Source organism: Nomia melanderi, chromosome 14, assembly GCF_051020985.1.
Source record: "Nomia melanderi isolate GNS246 chromosome 14, iyNomMela1, whole genome shotgun sequence".
Classification (NCBI taxonomy): domain Eukaryota; kingdom Metazoa; phylum Arthropoda; class Insecta; order Hymenoptera; family Halictidae; genus Nomia; species Nomia melanderi.
Window position 1 is genome coordinate 7,104,994 of NC_135012.1, and position 26,481 is coordinate 7,131,474.

The 26,481-nt window shown below is 34.4% G+C and overlaps 1 protein-coding gene across 1 annotated transcript in view; it reads right to left on the reverse strand.

Annotated features, from left to right (window-relative positions):
- The window catches only part of LOC116433776 (zwei Ig domain protein zig-8), a 129,693-nt gene that overhangs the window by 14,766 nt on the left and 88,446 nt on the right, over positions 1-26,481 (reverse strand). Inside the window, exons 4-5 of the mRNA XM_031992254.2 lie at positions 19,430-19,613; positions 2,473-2,615 (exon numbers count right to left, since the gene is read on the reverse strand). Of these exons, the coding sequence (XP_031848114.1) occupies positions 2,473-2,615; positions 19,430-19,613 (327 nt within the window). The remainder of the gene's footprint in view (positions 1-2,472; positions 2,616-19,429; positions 19,614-26,481) is intronic.

A 26,481-nucleotide genomic window follows, 5' to 3' on the forward strand; every position in this document is an offset into this window, starting at 1 on the left:
TTTGTTATATTTTCCTAATACAATTAATTTGTAAACAATAAATACAATTGATGCACGTATAAAACGACTGCATCGCACTAAGGGAAACCTCAAGTCATTTTTGGTATTATGTGAATAGTTCTATAAACATCCCTCAACCAGAAACAAAATCTATTTGTAGCTTCCTTTTACGGTTTGCGCGCGGAAAGCGTCAGCTTTATTGCATGGAATACTTAAATTTTATTTCACACCATCGGATTTCGAAATAAACAGAATACTATCCGAAGGAATTTGCATGCGACGCATATCTCGCTTGATTAAAAAATTATTTAAACATATCCATATGTTCGCAATGTCATGCAAATGGGTGTTTCAGGAGATTTATTTATTATTCAAATTTCTATACATACGCAACGAAGAAAGCTTTTTAAATACGCGATTAAAAATGTTCAAGCTGTTTGATGGTCATTTTCATTCATTTTTTCATCAAGTATTTATTTTTAAATACCAAGCATAAAATTTGTCAAAGGAGTACACTTCATTACGGTTGTAGTTGTTATCGACCGATAAACCGAAATTAAAAACTGAATTCAGTATAAACGTTCATTTCTGTTTGAAAAATAAAAAAATTGCTTTAAACTGCTGTCAATGTGTAACGTAACGTAACGCGCGATATCAGTTCGTAATTTCGTTATTTTTCACGCAACCGTTTCAATTTTTCCGTATTATTATTCGTGCATAAACATTAGAATGTTGTGCTTCTGACATCAAATTATAATATACTACATTTAACGGCGGTTCACTGTTGAAATCATTGTGCACAATTCGAACGTTTCGACCGAAACATTAATTTTGGAACCAGGGGAATGTATAATATTATCTGCAACAGACGTTATTGAAGAATTACGCGTGATGTTTGATTACATCATTTCATTCAATTATGAACATATCTGTCAATGGTGGCTAATTTGAAGCTCACCGAGTGAACGGCTAATTCGCGTGTTCCACTTTTCGAAAATATTTATGCACCGGAATTCCTAAAACGTATTTTAACTTCCGTTCATTGTCGTTAACACGTTGACTGTCACGGTAGACAACGAGCTTCCAAATTAATTGAAAATATAAATTATAATTTGTAAGGTAACTGATGTCGGACGAAAACGTTAACACTGTTTCTACCGAACGTGTTAAAAGACACTTTTTCAAATCTTAGCTTATAATTGTTCTTTCAGTTTCATCGTTTTTCCTCAATTGAATTTTGGACATTTCCTATAGTTAGTTTTAGAATATTGGAAACGTCGAGAAGTGAATTCAGAATATACGAGTAAACTTGGAAAATAATTTTAAGTTAAAATTTCAAAAGTGTCTTTTGACACTGAAATAGAAATAGTGTTAATAGTGTAACGTAAGAATTTCAAAGTAAATAATTAATAACTTTTCCTTTTCAGCTTCCCTACGACAGAATAAATGATATATGAAACCCTGAACTTCTTCGTGACAGTCAACGTGTTTGTTAATATGTTTGATAACTCTAGTGGTACAAATTCTCAATCGAATTCGACAAATCTAAATGATGTCTGTTTATTTCTCATATAAACGAAATATTACTTGTTTATCATCAGTCTTTAATCTCTAGAGTTAACATAAACACAGGACAAGAATCAAATTCTTTTCTTTTTCTGCTAAATTATCAGTAAAATCGTTCTATCAAGCACAATCATGAAAAAGAATCATAGGACAAGGGATCGAGTACTATTTAATCAACTAAAAATGCAAATGATCTGTAATTAAACTCTTCGTCAAATTTGGGTCAGAATAGACTCGGGCATCATCGACCGAGAATTATGCACATCGTGATGTGTTTGTTCCAAAATTGCCAACGACATATTATACACGTCGACAGTCTGATTAGATTACAAATTCCAGATTGTTTTCAAATCTACCACTTTGTACAAAATGATTAATAAACAAAATTAGTGTACATATCTATGCGTAATAGGCGAAGAAAAAATTCTTAAGTAGATTCTAACGAGTCTTTGAATTCTCCACTGCAACTGGTTAACACTAAAACTACCGAGCAATTGGCGATCCCTATGTCTTCTATATAGACTGACATGAACTATAAGTTGTGAGTAAATATTTGACATAGATGCACCGAATATCTCAGGAACCATCGGGGTTAGGGTCACCATTGAAAGTGCTAATTATTTAGTTCGTCAAGCTCTATAACACATATCAGTTTCATCGAACTCGGTGAAGGCCATGAAAAGAGTGACTCATTTCCAAATTTTCATTGCAATTAGAACAATACGTTTCGTGAGATTCGAAGGGTGTCCTAGGCTTGTATCTATGCAAATACACGAATTTAATTGAAAATCTTTCGCAGGAATGCTTTTATAATTGTAATACTTGCAAAATAAGCATTTTGAAGTGGGTGGGTTTGACCCATCCGGTAGTTTTAGTGTTAAATGAAAAGAGAATGCCCATTCTCACCGTTCAGCACGTGCACGTGAACCGTGGCTGGTTGGTCAGGCATGGTGGTGAGATGACACGTATAATTTCCACTGTCAGCTGGTCCTACCCTCGCTATACTGAGTGTCGAATTGGCCCCCTCTTCCATTAAGTCCGTTTTCACGCTGAAACACATAAAACAGCAGGTTGAAATTTCCATTTCCAACAAGACTCTTGACAGATGATTTTTTATTTCAGAACGCCAGCTGAAAGAACAACAGAACAGTGCTGCCCATTTTTTGAAAGATTATCCTCGGCAATTTTATTTCCATTCCTTCCCAGCCTGGCTCCACGTTTTATCGTTTTGTTACACGCATATTCCACGCGGGATTGGACGATGACTAACGCGATAAAACGGACGGTAGATTTTCCTTTCACTACTTTTTCTGCGATTTGCTTTTTACCCGCCTACACCGACGTGAAGTAGAACTTTTCAGTTACACTTTACAATGATTAAGGAGAAATGGGGAATATTTTTATTCCCTTCTACCTTTTGTCGAAACATCAGATCTATCTTTAGACTTTTCAACGAAACGTCTTAACGAATTTTGCTAAAACACCAAACACTAAAGAAATGCTATTTATTTAACACTATTTCTACCAAAGCTGTCGACAAACACCGTTTCAAATTTTGACTTGAAATTATTTCCCAAGTGTAGTCGTATATTCTGAACTGACTTCTTCACTTTTCCAATAACGATTATAAAATTAACCATGGGAAGATTAGATTAAACCGAGAAAATAATTTTAAGTGACAATTTCAAAAGGTACTTTCCGACACCTTCGGTAGAAATAGTATGAAAATCTTATCAGTTTATTTGCTATTATCACTCTGACTGCCACGGCGGTCACCGATGACCGAAGCTTTCAAATTACAAGAAAATAATTATGACTCGGAAGATAATTCATTTCGAATACAAATTTTCCGTAACGTAAATAACTAAATAATATAAGAATGTTCATATCAAAGAATTAATAATTCTTACTTTGTATCTTTGCTATGGAAAGCGATAAGTGATACATAAAACGCTGACGTTTTTCGTGGCAGTCAACGTGTTAACACGTTGAATGCAACGACGGTGACCGGTGACCTCAACCAAATCGATTTACTATAACTCATTCGATTAAACGATGATTATTTAGGAACTTTTCTATATTATAAGTAATACCACCTAACACAGTGACATTCAACAAATCAAACCTGCAATAATAAAAACGCAGTTCAATTACATAAGTTGATATTCCATTATTTTCATTTTCTATATTTTCCTCAGCAAAATCGTGCGCCGCTCAACGTGTTAACCACTAACAATGAGTGAAAGCGTATTTCCTCGACCAATGCTTCGATTCCAAATAATTACCGGGTCTGCCTACGTCTGCTCGTCGAGTAAGCAAAATAAACTGCTATCTACAGTAAGAAAAATAAAGAAAGCGAACGGTAAGGCGTTTGTTCGTCCGCAAAGTACCGAGATTTAACCCAGAACGGTTTGCTGCTGACTGGAGCCGCGCAAGAAAGATAAGATGGAGGTCCTACGGAGGTACATTTTTCTCTCTCGATGATGCTGATCGAAGGCACCAAAGTCCTCGTTAAATATGTCTTCCTTCGTTGGCGAGGATCCGACGGAGTCAGGACGACCTCGTGGATAGGGTTTTCTGTGTTCGAAAGATCGAGTCTCTGTCATCCCCCAGCCTTAAGATCGCATCGCTTAAAGCTGTGCTGTTCGAGTTTTACTTATGATGTAAATGGGGCTTCCCTTACTCCACCTCTGTCACCTAGGGAACTAAGACGCTAAGCATAACGCCATTAACTTCTATCTACGGCGCGACTGCGGGAACCTTTGAATTATATGTCTTTTACTCCTACGGCTGTTTCCTGCGCCAAATAATACGCCCTCGGGTTACAGTATTATTCAAAACGTACTGTGATTTTACATTTAAGAGGGAATTTACATCATTCAAGAGGGAATTTTTAGACTTGATTTTTTATTATTCCTTTGGACTGTGTATATGTATAGCGATATAGTGAATGTTAAAATTTGATAAGCAATAACGATCGTACGTTTCGAAACTGTAATAACTATTTGTTATGAGATCTATAAAATTTAAGAAAACAAGGATACATTCGAAAATTTCCTTCCGCGAAATTTTACGAAATTGTTTTGTTTGGCATTGAGGCGATGGTTTTAAGAAGCACTTCGTAGAAAATTGTTAATGTAACGATAAAAAGAACTTTTGATTTTCGATAGAAAATATTTCTAAATATTTGAATATATTTTCAGTTAGAAAGTATTATAGCAATAATTCTTATGTTCATAGTTGCGTGTAATTGTTCAATTAAGGGTCCAATAAGTACAATTTAATAAATTCTATCTTCTCGAAACTTCTTTAAATATTCTGAAAATTAAAGTGGCCGCATCAGGATTATCAGTTTTTGTCGATGGAAAACATAAAACAGATTTGTCTCCGTATTTTTAAGACTACATCATAAATTGAGTGGCAGTGGTGTTTCGACCGTTGGAGTTATTGCGACCGCTGGGATTAATTTGGAAGCGACACAATCAATACCGATGAATAAATTAACACATTGTTGACCGGTCACGAGTACACTCAGGTTTGTTCATGCATTAGCTTATCCAATTAATGAAGTACATTGCTGTATAAATTGTGATTTCAATAAAACAAATAAAAGGTCTGACTCTGTAATAGTAGCATCATAATTAAAAATCAATTACTAAGATAAGTTGTAACATTTTATAATGAAATTGCGAAAATGGAAGCATGGATCTACTTAGGATGTCAAAAATGTATTGACTATTTATTTTTAAATGAACTATTTCTAAATTATTCAATACTTATAAGTAAAGACAGATATTTATTACATTATATATTATATATTATATATTATATATTATATATTATATATTATATATTATATATTATATATTATATATTATATATTATATATTATAAGGAAAGACAGATACTCTACAACGTGAGGAAACAGAATGTAAGTTTAAAACAAGAGATCGAAATTTATCCGAGTTCGCGATATTCGTAAATAAATTGGTTTTGAATAAATGAATTTTGCTAAACTATTGGTAAAGGTTTGGTAAAGATACTCTGAAAAATACCAGCATGCGAAGCGAGCAATTCTGATATCAATTCGAAACACGAGTCGCATTGAAGAACTGAAACCGTATAAGTCTCGTGCGGCGCTCGATCTCGTTTACTTCCATTGAATTCGTTTGCAACCCTCTCCTGGGTTCGCGCTTGGCTAAGTTCAATCGTAGTCAGCAGGAAAAAAGTAGAACGAATGTTGATGTTATGTACCCAATCAGGTCAAATTAACATATGTCGTTGAATATGAGTTTAACGATTTTCCTAAAAACAACAATTATCCTCGGAGATTAAAGGCAAAATCAACGAAACTGTGTTTCATTTCAATGTAACCTGCATATCGAACTTTAATTGCTAATTTTTACACATACGCTTCATTTACTACAAGTAATTTCTCGGTCATGGTAATTGTCTGATGGTAAATTAACTTCTTACACAGAATAAAGAGAGATTTTAACTCATGAGTAGGAAGAGGTGAGTTCTAATTTAATAAAATAGTGTAAATGCAGAATATACGTGCGTTATTAGATGTATAAAAATTTATTATCATAAGTATATGTAGTAGGTATATTACAGTCTTGATTTTTATCCTGTATCATGTTTTTCTAACTTCAACTAGGAAAAAGTTACAGCTCGATGAAGGTTCTAATTTTTTCCAACATTTAGTTTTCAAAAACTGGGGGTCATCGAGGGAAACTGATTACAAATTTAAATTCAGTATAAAAAATATTAATTAAGACCCACCCATTAAACCTTCTTTAACAGAAGAAGTTTTTGTAGATCATTGTTATCATCTCCATCCTAGTTTTATTTTATCCTAGTATTAATTGTAACGTTTCCAGTCTAACAAATATCTTAGTTTTATCAGAATATTTTCTCTCGTCATTAATTACCTTTTCCTTAGGTTTAATATCACGTACAAAGGTGTCCGAACATTAAAGATTTGCTGAAATATAAATAGGAAAGTGCTGTAGCATTTCATAAACTCAGGTTTCAGTTTAAACGTATCAGCGATTAAACAGCGAAAGTTCGATTTTCGGAACATACAGTTTATCCATTAGATAGCTGAGCGCACGTTCACAGGGCATGCGTATTAGTCGAAAAGAGGAAAAGCGATATTCAGACACGGACGTCTCTTTTGCGCGCTTTGATGCAATTTTTCCACAGCTTTTAACGTACACTCACTTTTTTTCATAGGACTACGTATGTTTGCTCTTTTTAATTACTCACACGCTATACACTGCTGATATATACGAGCAAAAATTTATTACAAAATAATAGAAAGTGCACACGCAGTAATCTGAAAAAATGGCACTTTTACACTGAACGTTTATGCGTTACTTCAGTTAATTTCATGCTTTAAAAGCGTATTTCAACGCATCCTTGTTACTTCGAGTAGAGGATACATTAATTACACGTTTGAACTATCGTATTTGAACCTTAACTCTTTGGCTACGGCAGAATTCTGCGTCAATGCGTATTTTTAAGAAAGAGTGTTGAAATCATGGAAACACTGAAATGAACGAAATTAAACCGATCTAAAATAATCACGTTTATATAATATATGACTGACGGAGGATGTAATTGTTGAATTAGAATTCACTTACGTCAGGTCTTAGCGAGCTTTATTACAATTATTGTCAATAACATTTTATAGGCGTCAACAGTACACCGAAACCAAATTTTTCAAACGCCCTTAGGCACCGATAGAAGACAACGAGTTAAATTTTAACTTTCCATTTTATTCCACATTGTTATGGCCTCATATGTGTATATACAATATTATTAACATGATTAATCATCACATAGTTACATCGTTTATTTTGAAGGTATGTTATTATTAGATACGCGACAAGCATAAATGAATCACATGTAAGCATTGTGACTCTATGAGTCATCAATTTTCGTGACACGTCTAAGGGGCCCTTTATGAGTTTACCACAACGACCTGTCAGTCAATAAGAGTGGCTAATTATTCTTATACTCGTTCAAAAAAAGATGTTTGATATGTTTCAAGTCAATTTTCAAAAAATACTTTTGTTAGGAAGAATCTTTTAGTAAAAATGTACAAAATGTCACTAAAAAAATGTTTTCATGTTTTTTTATCCTAAACACAAATTTAGGAACAACATAATGTTAATATTTTATATTAAAGAAATATAATGTTAAGAAACATACAATTTTCAATGGAAAATAATTTTTTCGCGTTAATTACAAATGATTGTATCTTCTTTTGTTGCAAATAATGCCTTCCTTTTATTTCAGTTTTTTCCTCTTCTTTCTTCCGTTCTTCTATTTATCTCTCATTCTGATTATCTTGGACATCCGTACGAATCCCTCTCCATCTTCGTTCATTATCTTATCTTCTCTTTTTACCATTTCTTCCACTGCCTCGCATTTTTCTCTAAAGTGTTCAATTGTCTCATTTCCTTTCCTGAAAATTCTACAAATTTTTTCCTCCCCTTTCTCCCGATATCTGTTCCCTCAATATTTATTCCCACATCTGAATCCTGTAGTTGCTTTCGTTTTTTCCGTTTTTCCTTTTCGTATAACGTACTTCGGCCTTCCTCTCGTTATCCATTTTTCGATAAACGATTGTGTATCAACATATCTTATACAAAAGAAATCTGTAGCCTCTTTCAAATAAAATGTCTAATATATTTTCGTAAATATTTACAATGTTTAAAAGCGTTTAAATAATCTCAGCCACATATGGATTTCTGTGCGGATATTATCAGTTTATTTAGAGAATTAAGAGCGTGCGATAAAATAGAACTATACGATACGATAGAGCGAACTTTTTTCGCACTGGAACCATAAAAGAAAGCTGCAACACAAATTTTGTTTTCGATTGAGAAAATAAAATAGTTTCGCGAGACGCACACATGAGGCACGCCTAGTAATTCACAAAGTCAACGATCGCTTCATGTATCCCCAGCGCAACGCAGTCGTTTCATGTGTACGACTGTATCAGTTTGCTTCTATGTTATATTCATTGCTATCGAATTCGTATTCAACGCGCAAAAACCTACGAAAATCTCCTATTAAATGTTAGAATGTATAAAGAAAGTTAAAATTATTTGGACAGTAGAATTATGTACGTAGTGATTTCACTATTAATAACACAGTAATAATAGAATTTCAGTTAAAGTTTCAACGTGTGTAATTTGTTGAAAGAATATTTTTCGATAACCAATGATTTCCCAGTATAATTAGAATGTCAAATGAAACCAAAAAGACATGTGTATAGTTTTATAATATTTATAGTTTTCTTTATTACATGAGAAAATTAACATAAAACACACAAGAACAATCTTCGCGATATAACATAGCTATTATCATTTTTTTTATTTCGAATGCTTAAAAGTCGGTAACCAATTAAAATTATGCTGATTTAAAGCGTAGTGTTCTACGCGATTACGAAAACCGTACTGGTAGTTACCAAGTAGTTCCCTTGATCAGGAGCTATAAACAAAGTGTTAAACTAGAGTAAAGAAAGTAAACAACACAACAACATAATTTAAAAACGTCTTGAGAAGCGTATTTTCGAATAATTCTAATGTCGATTCATATTCGACGTACGAACGCAAAGAGTTAAACCAGAATTCGCGATTAAAGATCAATAAATTCTCGCTGTTGTGTACTCGCAAATAATATCTCGGTTACTAATATGCACCGTTATTTAATCTGGATGGACGATATTTTAACCCCTGCATCAAGTTCTATATCCTGCAAGTTCGTCCAGAGAGGAGATAACCTTTAATTGAAAAAGTTTCCACGGATGTAATTTGTCCGTTCGTTATCTTCTCTCGCGTAAAGCTAGAGGATGATTGCCCGTTGATCTACGGTGTTAAGCAAGCTCGATCTCCGTCTAGTTTCTTCTGGTGTAGCGTTAATGAACCGCAAACGGTACTTTCCTCCGTTTGCTGCTATTTGTCTTAGTTCGAACGTTCCTCGCGCATCGTATACCAGACTAATGGAATTAACATTTCTAGGGGCCGTAAATTTCTTCGTAGCGCCATCTGCGTAATTTTAATGTCGCGAAAAATGGCCTCTCCTCGGCGCACTTGGCGATTGTATAATAAACGGGATTGAACGGCCGGTCCGTTAACGCGCCCGGCGTACGAATGATTTAATCGTGCCGGCCGTTGTTTTAATCCGTGATTTTGCCGAGCGTGTCAAAGCGATTAGTCGATTTTATCAACTGAGAGATGATAAGCTTCTTGTATGACTCGAACTACGAGAAACATTGCTGAGTCGATTCATTTTACAGGAAATCACACAGGGGACTGGTGAAATCGAATAATCGGGGACAGTGCATTACGTTAAGCTTACATTTTATCGTACAAGGGTCACTGGGAATCAAGCAACGCAGTTTTTAATTGTATTCTGCTTTTCACTTTTGTTACTTTGTTTTTGTCGTGTATGATTTTATTTTACTGTGTTATATTTTGCTTTGTTCTATTTTATTCTGTTATATTTTGCTGTGTTGTACTTGAAGCTGCTCGTAGATTTTACTTATGTTTTGTATTGCCAAATTTATATTTATACGTACTGTTATATGATAAGCATGTAAGTATATACATTATTCTTTATTATTAACTAATATATTATTATTAATGTAACTTATAGGTAATGTAATTAAAAAAACTAAACCGATTTACATCGTGTTTGGACTCATTCTAACGAGAAAAATCTCAACACTCCATCGGTGCTGCGATTAAGAAGATAAGACTTAAATTGATCCAATTGAAATTTCCTTCATTTCATGTTTACGTTTGACGCGTGCGGCGTCGCTGTGAACCAGGATCATCAGGAGAAGAGTAAAGATGGCGCAGTGCAATTTAGCCGAGCAGGTTCCATAGAATTTAAGCGAGCATCGCTGCAACACTTCAGCTCGGGGGTGAAACATAATTCAGGCTGAGAAAATCTTCAAACACCGTAGGTCCAACTGCATTAACCCCCCAAGGAAGTCAGGATTTCCCATTCCGTTCGCTGGCACGGAATTCTAATATGCATTCGAATTGTCGGACACTCAGTAGAATTAATTAAAAGTCATCTTCCAGCAAACGTACCGACAATACTTCGCCGCTGTACATTTCACCGGCGCAGTCCGGGCAGACGGTTATATCGTCGAGAAAAATAACGAGCGGCAAAACGATGCTTCCTGTGGCGACGTGTTTACGGTCTGCGGTTTCCACGGGCCACGTGGTTGTCGGCGGGGTGAAGTGGTCGTAGGGCGAGGATGCTCCGGAAACGAGAGGCCGAGTTTCCATGTACACAAGCGCCGGGCTATATACGACGGGCTCAGGGCAAACTAATTCCATTTACCGCCACCTAACCTCACTCTTGCCGAGCAACTGAGCCAACTGACGCGTTTTCACGTCCCGATCCTCCTTTTCGTCGCTGCGTGCCGCGATTGCTGGATCTCGCGTCGCTCGCCGATCAGATCCCTCAGCCTCTGTATGCTCTTCCTTAACTGGCACGCGTCTTCGAGGCAGCCGGGGTTTACTTACATAGCGCGGATCAACCTGCACGGCGACTCAGCCGAAACGCAGCCCGATTTGTTGACATTGGATTATAACTTCGGTGTAACGAGCGTAAATTGATCCCGTTTCCGCAGGGCACGCGCGCCGCTACCGCGATCGAGATTGTTAGGGTTCCGCGTTCAACTGGGTATTCCGCATGATCTGCGACGATTCGCGGCGAAGCGAGACGCTCCGCCGTATTTGCGAGGCACCTGCTTCTGGGAATGCTAGCTTCCGCTCGCAATCTGTCGCCACATACCGCGGGGAAAATACTTGAACCCGGCAGACAGTAATTCGTAAAAATATTCGACGAGGAATTTACATTTTTATTACCGCATCGTGTATTCCCAGGATATACACGCGTTCCATGTGAAAAGAATTTTGTTATTGCATATCGCGATAAGTATGTGTCTTGCTGTTTATGATCGTGGGCACGGGGTGGAACGAAATGTTCGGACTTCGCTGTTGTAGCGTGAGTTTCTCCCTTGGGTTTGATGGAGATTCAGGTAAAGAAGTTGGCGGAAGATTCTTCTTGATCGCGAAGACAGGGTTAGAATTTGTTATTGGATCATTGTGTTCTACTCATCGTGCAGGCAAATAGTCTCGAAGGAACTATGGAAAGAATGAATAGGTTTCTTGTGAATCACTGCTGAATTTAGAGAGTAAGGGAACGCGATATCGATTGTTCTTCTCTGATACACTCCGTTTTTGATACATTGCGTACTGGTAACGAGAAATCTCGTTTTTATATAAAGACTATGCAACACTGCTACTTACCACAGTATTTAAGAAAAAAATATTAAATTTAATTCGAATTGATTATCTATTTAAAGTATATTACAGAACAATATGATAACTGAGTTTTTCTATATATAATGATATAAGTTGATCTCATTGACAATCACTACAATTCAGTTTTCTGACAATTAGTCGGTACGCAATGTGTTAACACTAAAACTATCGAGCAGTTAAATTGACATTTTGAAATTCGTCTCTGGAAACTCCTTCTATTGGAACTTTAATTGATTTACAACTGAATTTGCGCAATGTTAAACCAATTTCTTTAATAATTTCTCAGAGTAACATCTGTTATCTTCTTAATCAGTACAAGAAGAAGGAATCAGGATTGAGTCATTTTGACTCGTCTGGTACTATTAGTGTTAAGGAGAATGGGATCGACGTTGTGACTCGATCAGCTGCGCAGCACAGTGGCCGCCTTGGACGAAACCCAAAAATTAGTAGCCTAACGAAAATTGAAGGTTACCAATCTGTTGCTAAGTCCCTGCTATATAAAATTATTTTTATTTCAGACATTAATGAATAATAAGCACTGCTTAGCACGCTCAAAGATTGCCCTAAAGACATTTACCATGTATTTATATTTTTAGCTTGTATTCATTGTTAAATATACCTATACAGATTTTTAACAATGGAAAATACTCTACGAAGCATACAGATCTGTTCTCAGATAATTTTGTGCAAAGAAATTTCATTACTCTATTTATATAACGTTGGAGTCGAAACGGAAAATATCCATTGTCATTAAAAACACTTCACAATATCTCCGTAATGTAAAAAAAAATATAACCATCGTTGTTAAACATACTTATATAGATTCTTAACAATGGAAAATACTCTACGAAGCATACAGATCTGTTCTCAGATAATTTTGTGCAAAGAAATTTCATTACTCTATTTATATAACGTTGGAATCGAAACGGAAAATATCCATTGTCATTGAAAACACTTTATAATATCCCTATATTGTAAAGAAAATATAACCACCATGTGCTTAGCTGTATACCTTGCAACTTTTGTCTAAAACATTTTTTTCTATCACTTACACTTTCTAAGTTATTGAGTTGCGTCCAGAAAACGGACGTTCGGTCGTACTGTGCGCCGCTGTCTGGCTAAGAACGGCCATACTACTGGCCGCGGCGCTGTCTGGCTTAGAACGGTCCTATCACTGACCGTGGCAATGGTCTGATCGATACACAACCTCGATCCTATTCTCCTTAAAGCTAGAACTACGTTCCAGTCGAAATGATTGGTTTCAATTTTTTGTTTCGCAGGTATTGATATCTGAAAAGCATTGAATATTCGAAATGATCTTGAAAATAAATAGTTTCATTTGAATAACATAATGAATGACTGAAGAAACTGAAAATAATCTATTGTTACAATTTGGATAGGGATTACATACTGGAATTATGAAACACTGCGACTGAAGATTATTTGAAACTCAAATTCAAAAAGATGTTTTGTCGAATACTCTATTTTATCGTTTACGTGTTTACTATTGCTAAAGATACACCGTAGTCGTTTAAATTGTCTTCTGATATTTTTCAATATTTTGTTCGGTATTTTTCTGTAGGCAATTATAATTTTCATCAATAGAAATATAATGTAAATGTGTCTGATTCTCCTGATTTTTAAGCTTCAATTTGTGATGACAACGGTAACACGTTGTAACACGTTATAATGAAAAATGTTTCATTTCTTGTTTTGATGAATCGCTTATGGTACTTTGCACGTACGTCAGTGGATATTATATTATGAGCTAAGTCTCGCGACCATGCAATTTGCCACAAGTGTGTGAAAACGCGTGGCCCAGAAATTTTTCGAAAACGCGCAGCGTTTCTACTAAATAAGTCTCGTTTTACCGTTTCCACTTATTATGACCCGAGGAAAAATATCCACGTGTCAGAACATTTTTTACCCATTAAATGTCGAACTTCCTCGATGCAGAATGTTATTCGCAAATTTCAAATCAAATATTTGAATTTTTCCTTTTTCTTTTCTACACATATTTCGTATTCAAATGTATGCGCATACAAAATCAAATTTCTTTCAATTAACAATCTGTTCAGTGCAGTATGCAGCTAACTAACTGCCAGCAGAACATTGTCAATCACGATTTATTTTGAAAAGAACCTTCAATAAACCAATTTTATTTTATACCTTTTATTTATGTTTACATGCACAATATTTCCCCGTCAATTGTGCTACCTGTATTTAATCAGAAGTAAATCAAGTACACGTGCGCTTGATAAGTAATCGAGAAATATTCGAATGAGATTTTAAATTAGTAAATTTTGTGGTATATTTTCAACTGACTTATCGGATACCGCTGTATATTTTCCGATTGAACCGCCAGTCGCAGAATGTAAGAATTTTAAACAGTTATTTTGGAAGAAGAGATTAGCATGCTTGACGGATGTGTACGTCATCATGAAATCGATATGCCGTTCGTTGGTTTGAGTACTATCATAGATGAAGTACAGAATTGACCTAAAATCCCGTTCATTCTTTTGTTCTAGTTTCGTCGGACACCTGCATTATGCCTGACACGACTTAACAGGCACATATGCGAATTACATTGAAATCTCGACAATTATTTTTACGATACATTATTTGCCAATAGGTTTTCTATTTCTCGTTGAGGATTGGTAACAGACGTTGTAATAATGATAAATTGCGTACTTATATATTATATAATATATTATATATTTATATAATTATAATAGTAAACATTTTTGTCACGTACTTCGATAAGATCATGAATAGTGACGTAAATATAAAATTAGGATTAAAACATAGAGCGTTTCATTTATCGTAGCTACCTCAAATATTTCTTTTTATTTCAGACGATCAGAGTATTTTTTAAGATTTTAAGATTATTGTCGTTTTTCAAATAGAACCGTGCTTTTTTCATTTATATTATGTTAGAGGTAACTATAGGACATACTCAGCAATGTATCAAAACATATGCGACTTGAAAGAAAAATTTTGTGTTCAGTGCATACACAAATAGTAATTTAGTATTACATATCATTATACTTCACAGTTTTGCCAGTTCATGCTCTGTATAAAAATAATTTCTATGTAGAGATAATACTACATTTAAGCGTGCCAGGAATGATTAGAAATTCATTCCTGCTTTAATTATATAGTTTTTATGAATAAAAATGACTCGATGAAAGTTCGTTAATAGTCTACCCTGTGTTTATAACTCTTCCATAAGAAGAAAATATAAACATAGTTACTGATCAAATTTTTTGCATATTACTCGTCGATAGAAACGTGGTTCTTGAAAGGAAAGCGAAAGACACGGTGAAAGACTTCTCTTGCCCAAGATGCCAACTTTTCATCCACGTATATTACGTTACTACGTGCACTACATACTTTCTGGAATTGAATATGTTAAGAATATTTTAAGGTTAGCATCATTCTTCTTAAATATTTTTATTTCCTTGATTTCATGGTATCATGGTTTATGAAAAAATTTAATTAAACACAGCACAATGTTATTAAGAAGCATGAATATTTCATGAAGTTTCGTGTGTTACTAATATTTTCATTTTTTTTTTATGATAAATTCTGAATGCTGAAACCACGATCTTTATGATATATGCGAATTTGTTGGCTTAAGAACGCCACTGCCTGCAGAATTATTTTCCACAAAGTACATTGTATTCCTTTGTGTAATCTTCGCCATTATAATCGTCGCGTGTGGTCATAAAATAGTCCAACTTTAGTGCATCAGATTAACCAACAATGTTTCTGGAGCATGAACGTGTGATGAAGTATTACAGGAATACAAATATTTTATATTTCAAAGGAACAGCGCTGAGGTATGCTGCATGACTAACGCGTGACCGTGAAATGACTTAACGCACGCTGGGCATTTTGTAAATTATCAGTAACCTAGGGATATGTATTTACTTTATGCGTTTATAAATAATTTGTAAATGGCATTGGTTTCACAGAGATATAATTACTAAGGCTTATTAGCAGCCACGCTTTAACATATTATATTTTAACAAAGGATAAAGTAGTCGCACCGATCATAATTGAGAAATAAATCATAGGACAAGGGATTAATGCGTTGACTGCCGCGGTTTGCTAATTATTTGAAGGTAACTGACGTCGAATAAAAATATTCAATAGCGCGAATAACTAGATAATAGTATAACCTAAGAATTGTAGTGTCAAATAATTGATAATTATTCCTTGTCATGATTGCTACGAAAGAACAAGTGATAAATAAAACAGTGCAGTCCTTCGTAGCAGTCAACGTATTAATAGTATTTCCAAAGTGATGACCGGAGCTCCCAAATTACTTGAAAATAATTACACCTTGTAAGATAAGTTACGTCGAATAAAAATATTCAATAGCGCGAATAACTAGACGATAGAGTAACCTAAGAATTATGGCCCGAAATAATTGATACTCATTCCTTGTCATCGTTGCTATGAAAGAACATAATACACGAAACACCGCAGTTCTTCGTGGCAGTGAATATGTTAATAGTAAGTTTTCCAAAGTACAAGGTTGTCCGAACTGAATATATTTTCTCGTACATTTCAAAACACTGAGTTTTATTTCGTGTGGAATACAATGCATCATAAACAGCGATAGGCTGGCGCTCTGATCGAATGCATTCGAACCGTTGCGGATCATGCAACGTTAAAACAGGTTCGAACGGGGTTTGAATACGAAAGAAGTTCGCGAACGTGCGGAAAAACTTCGAATGCATCGTGAAAATCGAATGCTCCCGGAGAATCGAGCGGCACGGGGATATTGAACTTTTCGAAGCTGCGAGGCGAGTTATCTGCGTCTTCCCTTCCGTGCAGTTTCAAACACTGCAAGCAGCCATTGATCGAGGCTTGGCGATAACGTGGGGACAAAATAAATTATAAATGAAGGTTCAATGAAAATTTAAGCTTTTGTTTTGCTGCTACATTCGATGTTATCTATGGACTGTTCAAATTTGATGATAATCAACGAAGAAAATTATGCGAATCTATATCACTACAGTGATAAATTGTATAATTGGCTTAAATAATTGTAATACATTGTAATTGGCGTTACAAATAATCAGAATGATGACTCAAACACTTTTAATATTTCTTTGAAACAAGAAGTTTTTCAGAGGATTCGAGATGTTGAATAATTTAAACGGTAGTTGATGGCGTTGGAGGTCCGAGAAAAGATACAGTGGAAATCGTCGAAGTTGCAGTTTTACATATTCAGAAAAAACGAATATATATGATGCAAGAGTGTTAATTTTCAGTTTGAAAAAAACTTTCTATCAATACTGCGAACACGTTTTACAATTAACCCCTTGTCCTACGACTGCTTGCACAAATCGGCTGGATAAAACTGCGTTATCGTTAATAATTTAGTAGAGAAATTAAAGGCAAGTAATATTTCATTTATATTCAAAATAAATAAACATTCTGATGTGTTCAATCCGGCTGAAAATATTCATCAAGAATCTAACTCAATATTACAGAAGAAGATGTTAAATTCTTTGCTTCTATTACAGGTGAAACCGATATGTATCAAATTTATATTTAAAATAAATAACTATTCTGACGTGTTCAATCTGGTTGAAAATATTCATCAAGAATCTAACTCGATATTATAGGATAAAAGAGGTTAAATTGTGTCTATCATAGGTGAAACCGAAATGTATCAAAGTTAAATTTAAAATAAATAAATATTCTGTACATTCAGTCCAGCTGAAAATATTCATCAAGAATCTAGCTCGATATTATAGGATAAAAGAGGTTAAATTGTGTCTATCATAGGTGAAACCGATATGCATCAAAGTTAAATTTAAAATAAATAAATATTCCGTACATTCAGTCCCGCTGAAAATATTCATCAAGAATGTAGCTCGATATTACGGGAGAAGAGGTTAAATTCTTTCTGTCTATCACAGGTGAAACCGATATGTATCAAAGACAAAAAACCACACTTTCCAATAGTGTTCGACACACTGTTCAATTACAATTAAAACAGACCGTGTCGTTGCAAAGAGGTTGGTGATACGTACACGGTAAGGACAATGGGCGTGCAGCGCCACGGGGATACAGAAACAAATGGCGTGGGCCAGACCGATGGAAGTGGGATAAACCACATGCCAGTTGACAAGCTTGCAAGTGACAATACCGCAAACTAGCCACAGGTCACCTAAGGTCTTTACTTCTAAAATACAGGCTATATCCCCCTGTTGTTTCCATTGGTGGCGATCCGAAAAAAGGCAACAAGGATTATGTGTTAGCCGTTTAGGTGTAACGGCCTTTTTCAAAAATTGGGTCGTTCCCGAGCGGAGTGTTCTTTTTGTTTCAGCTCGAAAAATGACAGGTAGTCTGATTACGTTTTTCTAATTTCGTATTGAAAAATACCAAGCGGCGCGATGGCGTTTTGTTTGTAAACAGGAAATGAGGAGAAATGAAAATAAACGAAGGAAAAGAAAGAATAAACTTGATTTCAGTGTATGGAGGGGAAAGCTGTTAAGTGTGATGAAGTGATTTGATAGAACAGGCTGTATTCTTTAAAATTAAAATTTATTACGTAAAATTTACGTAACTTAAAATTAGATATTTTAGTTAAAATTAAAATTACCTACTTGTATGAGGAAATAATATGTCGTTCGCAGATATCGAATTCAGGGAAGATTTGATCTATCGCGTGGAATTTATGCGGTATCCTAATACTAGAAAATATTGCAATTATAGCGAGTATAATTTGATTACAGATGCAATTGTAATTTCTGGTATATTAGAGAAAAAAAATATATTAACACTTTCGCGACCGGCAACGTTGTTCTACGTGGATTGAAATTTTTCAGCTGAATACATTTTATTATAGAAAAATATTTTTACCCTTTGCACTCGAGAATGTTTTTCTCAGGAAATATTCATTATTTTCTGATAAATATCAATGATATTTTTACAACTAATATAACGAAACATCTTGTATAAATTAAGGGACAGAGCGATTTTATTTCGGCGTTCCACGTGTTGATACATTACATAAAATTGAATATTGCATTTGAAATTTCAAAATTGAATATTGAAATTACAATTTAGAAACTTAATACTGAATTAAACATTCTCAAATCGAATATTGCATTTAAAATTTAAAAATTGGATATCGAGTTTACAATTTCAAAATTTAATACTGAATTAAACATTTAAAAATTTAATATTGAATTTAAATTCGTTAGAAATTCAATGTACGAATGTTTTATTCAACGAAGGGTTTGATTCACTATATGAACTTAATTTTGAGTGTGTTATATTTCAATTATGGCGATATGATTTGATATTATGTTAAACACGTTCCTTGTTTTAATACTTTGATAAACATTCTGTTCAGTTTATATATTCCTCGAATAAATAATCTGACAAGAATTTTATGATATCGTTGGGTCGAATCAAATAGCGGCTGACAAGCGTCTCTCGAGTGAAAAGGGCGAATGTAGTAGCATTTGCATTACCTGATACCACCCCTGGTCGTATCGTAGTTCAGAATTCGATTGCCGTGCAGCCACTGGACAACGCTGTACTGTACTTGCATCGCTATATGACGTATGACGCACTGTAGTTCGATGGTGCTGTCGGCCTCGTAGTACTTGTCCCTCAGGGGCTCACCCAAGGCGTCCACTATTTGGACGGACGGCGCTGAAAACGACATTGAGATTCCACATTGAATTTATGGGTTCAAGGAGAACACGTTTTCTTCTATTTATCAAAGTGAACAAATTCGAACACTCGCCACAACCGTGAAAAATATGAATAATTCGGTAAACAACTATTGGAAATGGGTGATTAAATGATGAAACAGTATATATATTTTAGTTAATATATTTATATTGTGGTCCATGCTGACCCAGATGATCTTGGCAAAGGTGATCACGAATTGTCAAAACCCACAGGCAATGCTGGTGCTCGTCTTGCTTGCGGCGTGGTCGGCATTAGAAAAGCTTAACACTAGAACTACCGGATGGGTCAAAATGACTCATTCCTGATTTCATATTTTTCAGTTATTCAACAGATAACAGAAGCTTCTTTGAAAAAGTATTAGAGAAACTGGCTTAGCAATACACAAACTGAATTGCAAACAACTGAAGTCTCAATAATTGCACTGTTCAGGTTTCTACGGAACAATTTCACGAAGACAATTTAAGTGCTCGGTAGTTCTAGTGTTAAACTCGTATATTCTGATATAATATTGAAATCTATAAATCTATGAAACGTAGAATATAACTATTACAGTAAAAATATGAGTTCAAATATCATTCCCAATTTCCTGTAATAGGAATATGTTATGTATGTCATAATTGTTTTATTATATATATATATATATATATATATATATATATATATATATATATATATATATATATTTAATTAGAACATGGAACACCCAAAAGTAAGTTGGAGTCCGTTTTTCTTTACAAGACCGTTTATGGCCTTGCCTCGAGAAATGTCCCTTGACTTCGAGTGACAAAATCCAGACACATCTGGTTGCCTTTCTACCGCCTTTTCTTACAGGAAAGATATATGACCGGTATTTTTACTTTTTCTAGCTTAGCATTAGTAATAATTCAACAACAATCGATAAACAATTCTAAACAGAATCGCGAAGTCATCGTGTTTAATCTGTTAGTCGGTGTGTTCGATTTAACACTAAACGTACCGCGACCGGTTTCGAAAATTTATTGAAAATTCTGCGTTCTCCCTCGTCCATTTCACTTTATATCGATTCCTATATTGTCCGATTAATCGGCTTTTCAATTTTTGTCTATTGCCCCGTCCCGTTTTCAATATTGTAGCTACTGTTGCCTTTATTTTATAACCAATTATTTGACCGGCTACGGTGGGAATGGGTACATATAAAGTGTCAGAACGTTTATTGTATTAACAAAACATAAAAAATCCTTCGTTTTTTCGTTTGGTTATTTAGATTTGTGTATTTATGGGCGTGATGGAATAGCACTTTGACTACTTTAACCACCTGACAAAACACCCGCGGATTTGGTGGTATAAAAAGTTTGGAAGTAGATAATTTATTTGCTGCTAATTACCTTAAGAAGTTAATTTAGAGATCATATTATAGTTGCAGTATACAAAATATTATTGAGACAATGTTCGGTTACGATTAAAAGAATTAATGCTTTTATTAGTGCAAGAGATCAACAAATCTTTAAGTAAATGATTATATGAATAAATAAATGATATTATTATTTTTCAATTTTCTTCAAAATGAAGAAAAACTAGGAAATTTCTAAAGGTCTTTTTTTTTAGTTTATCAGTCCTTTATTCCTGCATGAAGTAAGTTTAAATTAGAGCACCATGTATAAGAACCTGATATCATTAAACAAATATTCCCATCACTATCCTTAATCTGGTTAATATTAAACTTTCAAAAAAGGGTTTCAATTCTAATTATTTCGTCTCACATGTCGCGGACAATCAATCGATAATACCAACGGCAGCCTCTGGCGACAGAAAATTTACATGCATACCTATTTACAATTTAATTAGATAAATTCAGATGTTCCTGCAGACTTATGGCTAATTTCACGGTCTGCGGATTTCAGAAGTACTGTGGTTATTTAACGAAAATGCTCCTCGCCAAAAAGTTAGGTGATTATCATAAATTAACAATGGTTAAACACAGTTCACACAGTTTAAACTATTGTGACTCTTGGTATTTTGGAAAAGCTTTCATCTAAATATGTACAAAACATGAAAAATTCGTTTTCCATATTTAGATTGTGAATAAATTTGTTTACACGTACTATAAAAGGGTTCTCTATTTCAATAAAATTAAAAGCATTGTGTCTTTACATCAACACTAAGAAACTATCGGATGTAGTAAATTGATCTTTAGAATGTTTATTTTGAAAGTATTTAAATCATGAATGAAGTATTTAAATCATGATGAAAGCGTTTTTGTGAAAGATTTTAAACTAAATTTGTGTATTTGTGCAAAAACGAGACTAGGAGACCATTCGAATCTCAAGATGTTCTAATTTTTTCTAATTTTTATAAAAATTGGAAATAAGTCATCCTAATTGTTAGATAGTTATAGTCTTAATAAATTCCAGAATTCGTTTTGTAACAGATTTAATGAAACGTGTTACATATGGAAATAATAACTGATGGTCAAGTCTAGGCTGTTGCGTCTAATATTGAACTGAGTTATGAACTGTATACTTGTTTGCCTAGTTCTGTATTCGTCTTCGCTGACAGCGAGTTCCACGATTCCGTTGTGCTGCATGAATATTAATACTTTATCCACCGGAAGCCAATTAATACATTCCTCAATGTCTGTGCTATGTCAAAACGGAATTGAATAATTTTCTTTCAGAGAATAATCCCCGAAGATGATATTGAATGATATACTAGCGAGGAAAATTAAAGGATCGCCTAAAAACCTGTTGAAAATCTATTGGAATCCAATATAGTGTAACTTTATGAAAAAAGTGCAGTCAGTCTGGACTCATTTTAAAATGCCATCTAAAAATAAAAATTATATTTATCTTTACATCTGCAATACAATGAAAAAAGCATTACGAAATTTATGGTTCCAAAAATAGAGGCTTGGCGTTTTGAAATGAGTGTAAACTGACTACCGTATATCATTTTTTCATTAAGTTAAACCATTTTGGACTTGTGCCACTTTTCAACTGAAATTTATCTGATCCATTGATTTTGCTGTCTAGTATATTACTCGCGATGGTTTGTTAGTTTCAATTGAAATGAATTCTTTTGGAACACTGGAATTGAAAATTTCTATAAATAAATTATCTTGCGATAGATGTTATTTCCTATATTTCTATACTATTGTTTCTATATTATAGTGATTGTATGGAATATAGAATATAGGATATAGAATATAGGATATAGAATATAGGATATAGAATATAGGATATAGAATATAGGATATAGGATATAGGATATAGGATATAGAATATAGGATATAGAATATAGGATATAGGATATAGGATATAGAATATAGGATATAGAATATAGGATATAGAATATAGGATATAGAATATAGGATATAGGATATAGGATATAGGATATAGGATATAGGATATACAACATAGAATATAGAATATAGGATATAGGATATAGGATATAGGATATAGGATATAGAATATAGAATATAGGATATAGAATATAGAATATAGAATATAGAATATAGAATATAGAATATAGAATATAGAATATAGAATATAGAATATGGAATATGGAATATGGAATATGGAATATGGAATATGGAATATGGAATATGGAATGTGGAATATGGAATATGGAATATGGAATATGGAATATGGAATATGGAATATGGAATATAGAACATAGGACATAGAACATAGAACATAGGATATAGGATATAGGATATAGGATATAGGATATAGGATATAGGATATAGAATATAGGATATAGAATATTCTTTTAAAATCTGCGTCGGATCAGATAGAACCTCTAAGCGGGCCGCAACTCACCCATCATTGCTCTAGAGGACACCCTCTTTTTAGAGTATCAGTCGCTGCCCGCCGTTTCGTACGCGGAGCTAAAATCTGCAAGAAGTGACTCGTTACGTGAACGTCTGCTACGAATAATTCCACTGCAGCAAGGTACCTCGGGCACAGATTTCCGCCAGAAAGTCTGGAGGTAATAGATCCGAGGGCGGTACACGGCCGGCAAACTGTTAATTAGCGTGGCACATGTGTCGGTTTACGATACGGTATTACTATTCCGAATTAGTATTGGAAACCAAAATCAGGACGCTAACAGTGCAAATCCTTAAAAATGCACAACAGTTGTTAAAGAATATCAATGGATACTATATGTATATGCCAGAAGATTGTGCATTTGTTATTTTCAGAAGCCTTCTCACTTACGTAAATACTTTCATACGATTATCATTATAACGAATCTAAATCTACAATTTCGTCCTGTTACAATCAAAATTCTTTATACACAGATTTCTCTGCTTATGTTACTAAATTAGTCATTAAGCTTGTCACTAATATGAATAAACATCTTGAAATCTTTTATTTATGTTTCAAATACAAAACATTTTATCTGTTTCCTAATATTATTTCTTTCCACCTATATTACGAACTTTTCTCACTATGATGTAGTTGAACGTTTCTTTAACCTCCTGCTTGTTTGTGAAACGTCAATCCTATGAGGTTTCGTTATAAAGTAGATACGGAGCTTATGAGACTCCTGGACCTAAGCAGTTCCTAAATTTTGTATGACGATCTCGTTAGCAAAACCAGGGATACTTCCAACCTCTCAAAGCTTCCTCGCGCTATCTAGATGGTCAGAAACCCTTTTTGGCCCGAGTAAAACGTCAGCAGGATCCCTGTGAGATTCTTACCGGACCTAGACTTTGGCTGGCTCTTTCTTCTACCCTCATTGGTACTTCTAGGCTGAATGGCGCGGGCGCGAACAGCTCCTTTAGTTTTTTCTACTGGTGGGTATTTGAGTGAACTAGTAGACCACCGCAGAGCGGTCTAAATTCCAGAGCAGCATAAGACGTTGTTAGGGAGAACGCAATTAGGCCAGCGTCCATGGTCTTTTGATACTCTCCTGCAAATCTTCGCGAAACAGCTCGTCTCGAAGCGACACGTAATTAGTTCGTGTCATTAACTCACGTGGCTTACCGGTCCCTATGGACACTCGCAGACAGCTTTTTCGAATAGTCTGTGCTGCACTGTAATGTTTGTGCTCTGACTTAGTTAAATTGATCAATTAGAGGTAATCTTTTATATTCTAAGGCTTGCAAAATATTTCCGTTGAATTTCCTAAACTGTGTCAAGATTCTTTTTATCACGGTCAACAAGCTATGTCTGTTTGTATTCCAATGCTGTATGTCTCTGATCAAAACATTATTACCACCAGAATTTTTATGCCGAATTTTCTTGGTGATCATAATATTGCAAGTTCGTATTAATAGGTAATTTAATAATAATTTCTTCGCCGAAGTGTTAGTCTTTTGTACTCCAGAAGTGCTTCGCTGGGAATACCCAATATTTTCTAGTGAGATACGAACGACATTTTCTTGGAATTCATTTGTCGAGAAATGCCATATGAATTGACGAACAAAACTATTTTATTTCAATGTTTTATAATATTGATGCGGTACGGGAAAACTTCACAATTTTGCTGTGTCTGATCAATTGGCGATTGAGAGGCGTCTTTGGAGTGTAAAGATAACATGCATGCAATTCTAATGGATATAGATCTTCTAGATTACTTCTAGCAAGGAATTCTGGCGACTGTAACCTATCTGGAGAATAGAATGTCCAGAAACTCAAACAGAAGTCTGACACCACAAGGAAGATTGTAGCGGTAGAATGTCCACTGCCTCGTATTTGCACTGCGTATTGTCAGGTATCAGAAATTTCAAGGATTAAAATGGAACAGAAAGCAAAGATGATATTCTTTGGAAAATGGAAAATGTAAAATGTAGAGAATATAGGAATAAAAATACTCGAATATGTATCACGAGTAAATTACCCCTTTGAGGTCGAGTGTCTTTCTAATGGTCATGTAAACTTTAAATATCTCGAATTGAATATTGCAACTACAGATTTTAATCATCTAACAAATAAAGGACTATAATTTCGTTATTTTTCAGTATGTAACAATTCGATATCTAATTTAGCTGTCAATGGAAAATATTTGTAACGCCTCTAAAAATCCTCGTCTGCAAAGGGTTAGAGTTTAATAAGCAAGGTAGTGTGAATTTTGTTGGATAATCAATTTCAAATAAGTATTCAAAATTAAATACAACTTTGTAATGAATTCAATAGTTATATGAATAGGTATATAAACATTTAATCAATATGTTAATCTATAATTTTCAGTACGTATTTATCACATTTGTCTCAATGACTTATGGAATAAACATACTTAATTCCCCGTAAAAATTCTGTGATAATACATAGAAATATCAATACGTTAAAACGAAGTATTTCATTTTGATACAAATAAACTGAGGTATTTACATTTTCCGCTAATAAAATGTCCGAAAAAATAAACAATCGTGACAATTTTTACCGTTGGGGACAAACATCCGTTGCAAACAATCGAGTACGTGATTTATTTTCCAACGCACCTTATATTAAAAACCCGAATTACAAATTTTATATTACGCGTGCGGTGTATCGCGTTTCTTTAATCATATTCAAAAGCGTCAGCTTTGTCGCGCTTAAATAACAGTTAAAACGAACGATGAAAAGGTGTGAATTAAACTGATACATCATTACACGTTCGTTAACAGCAGGTTTCTCGTTCCCTATCAAAACATACTGTTCTTGACGTAACTATAATGTGTATAACGGCAACGCGACACATACGTGTCCCACCACATTCATACAAGGTGATTTCCCTCACAGTTGCCGAGTTTCAGAGGCAAAATTCATTGAGTGAGCTTCATGCGAAATATTTCAATAATGACATAATCCGCATTATTATCTGATTTATAGCATGTTTAGACTAGATTTCACCAGGAAAATAT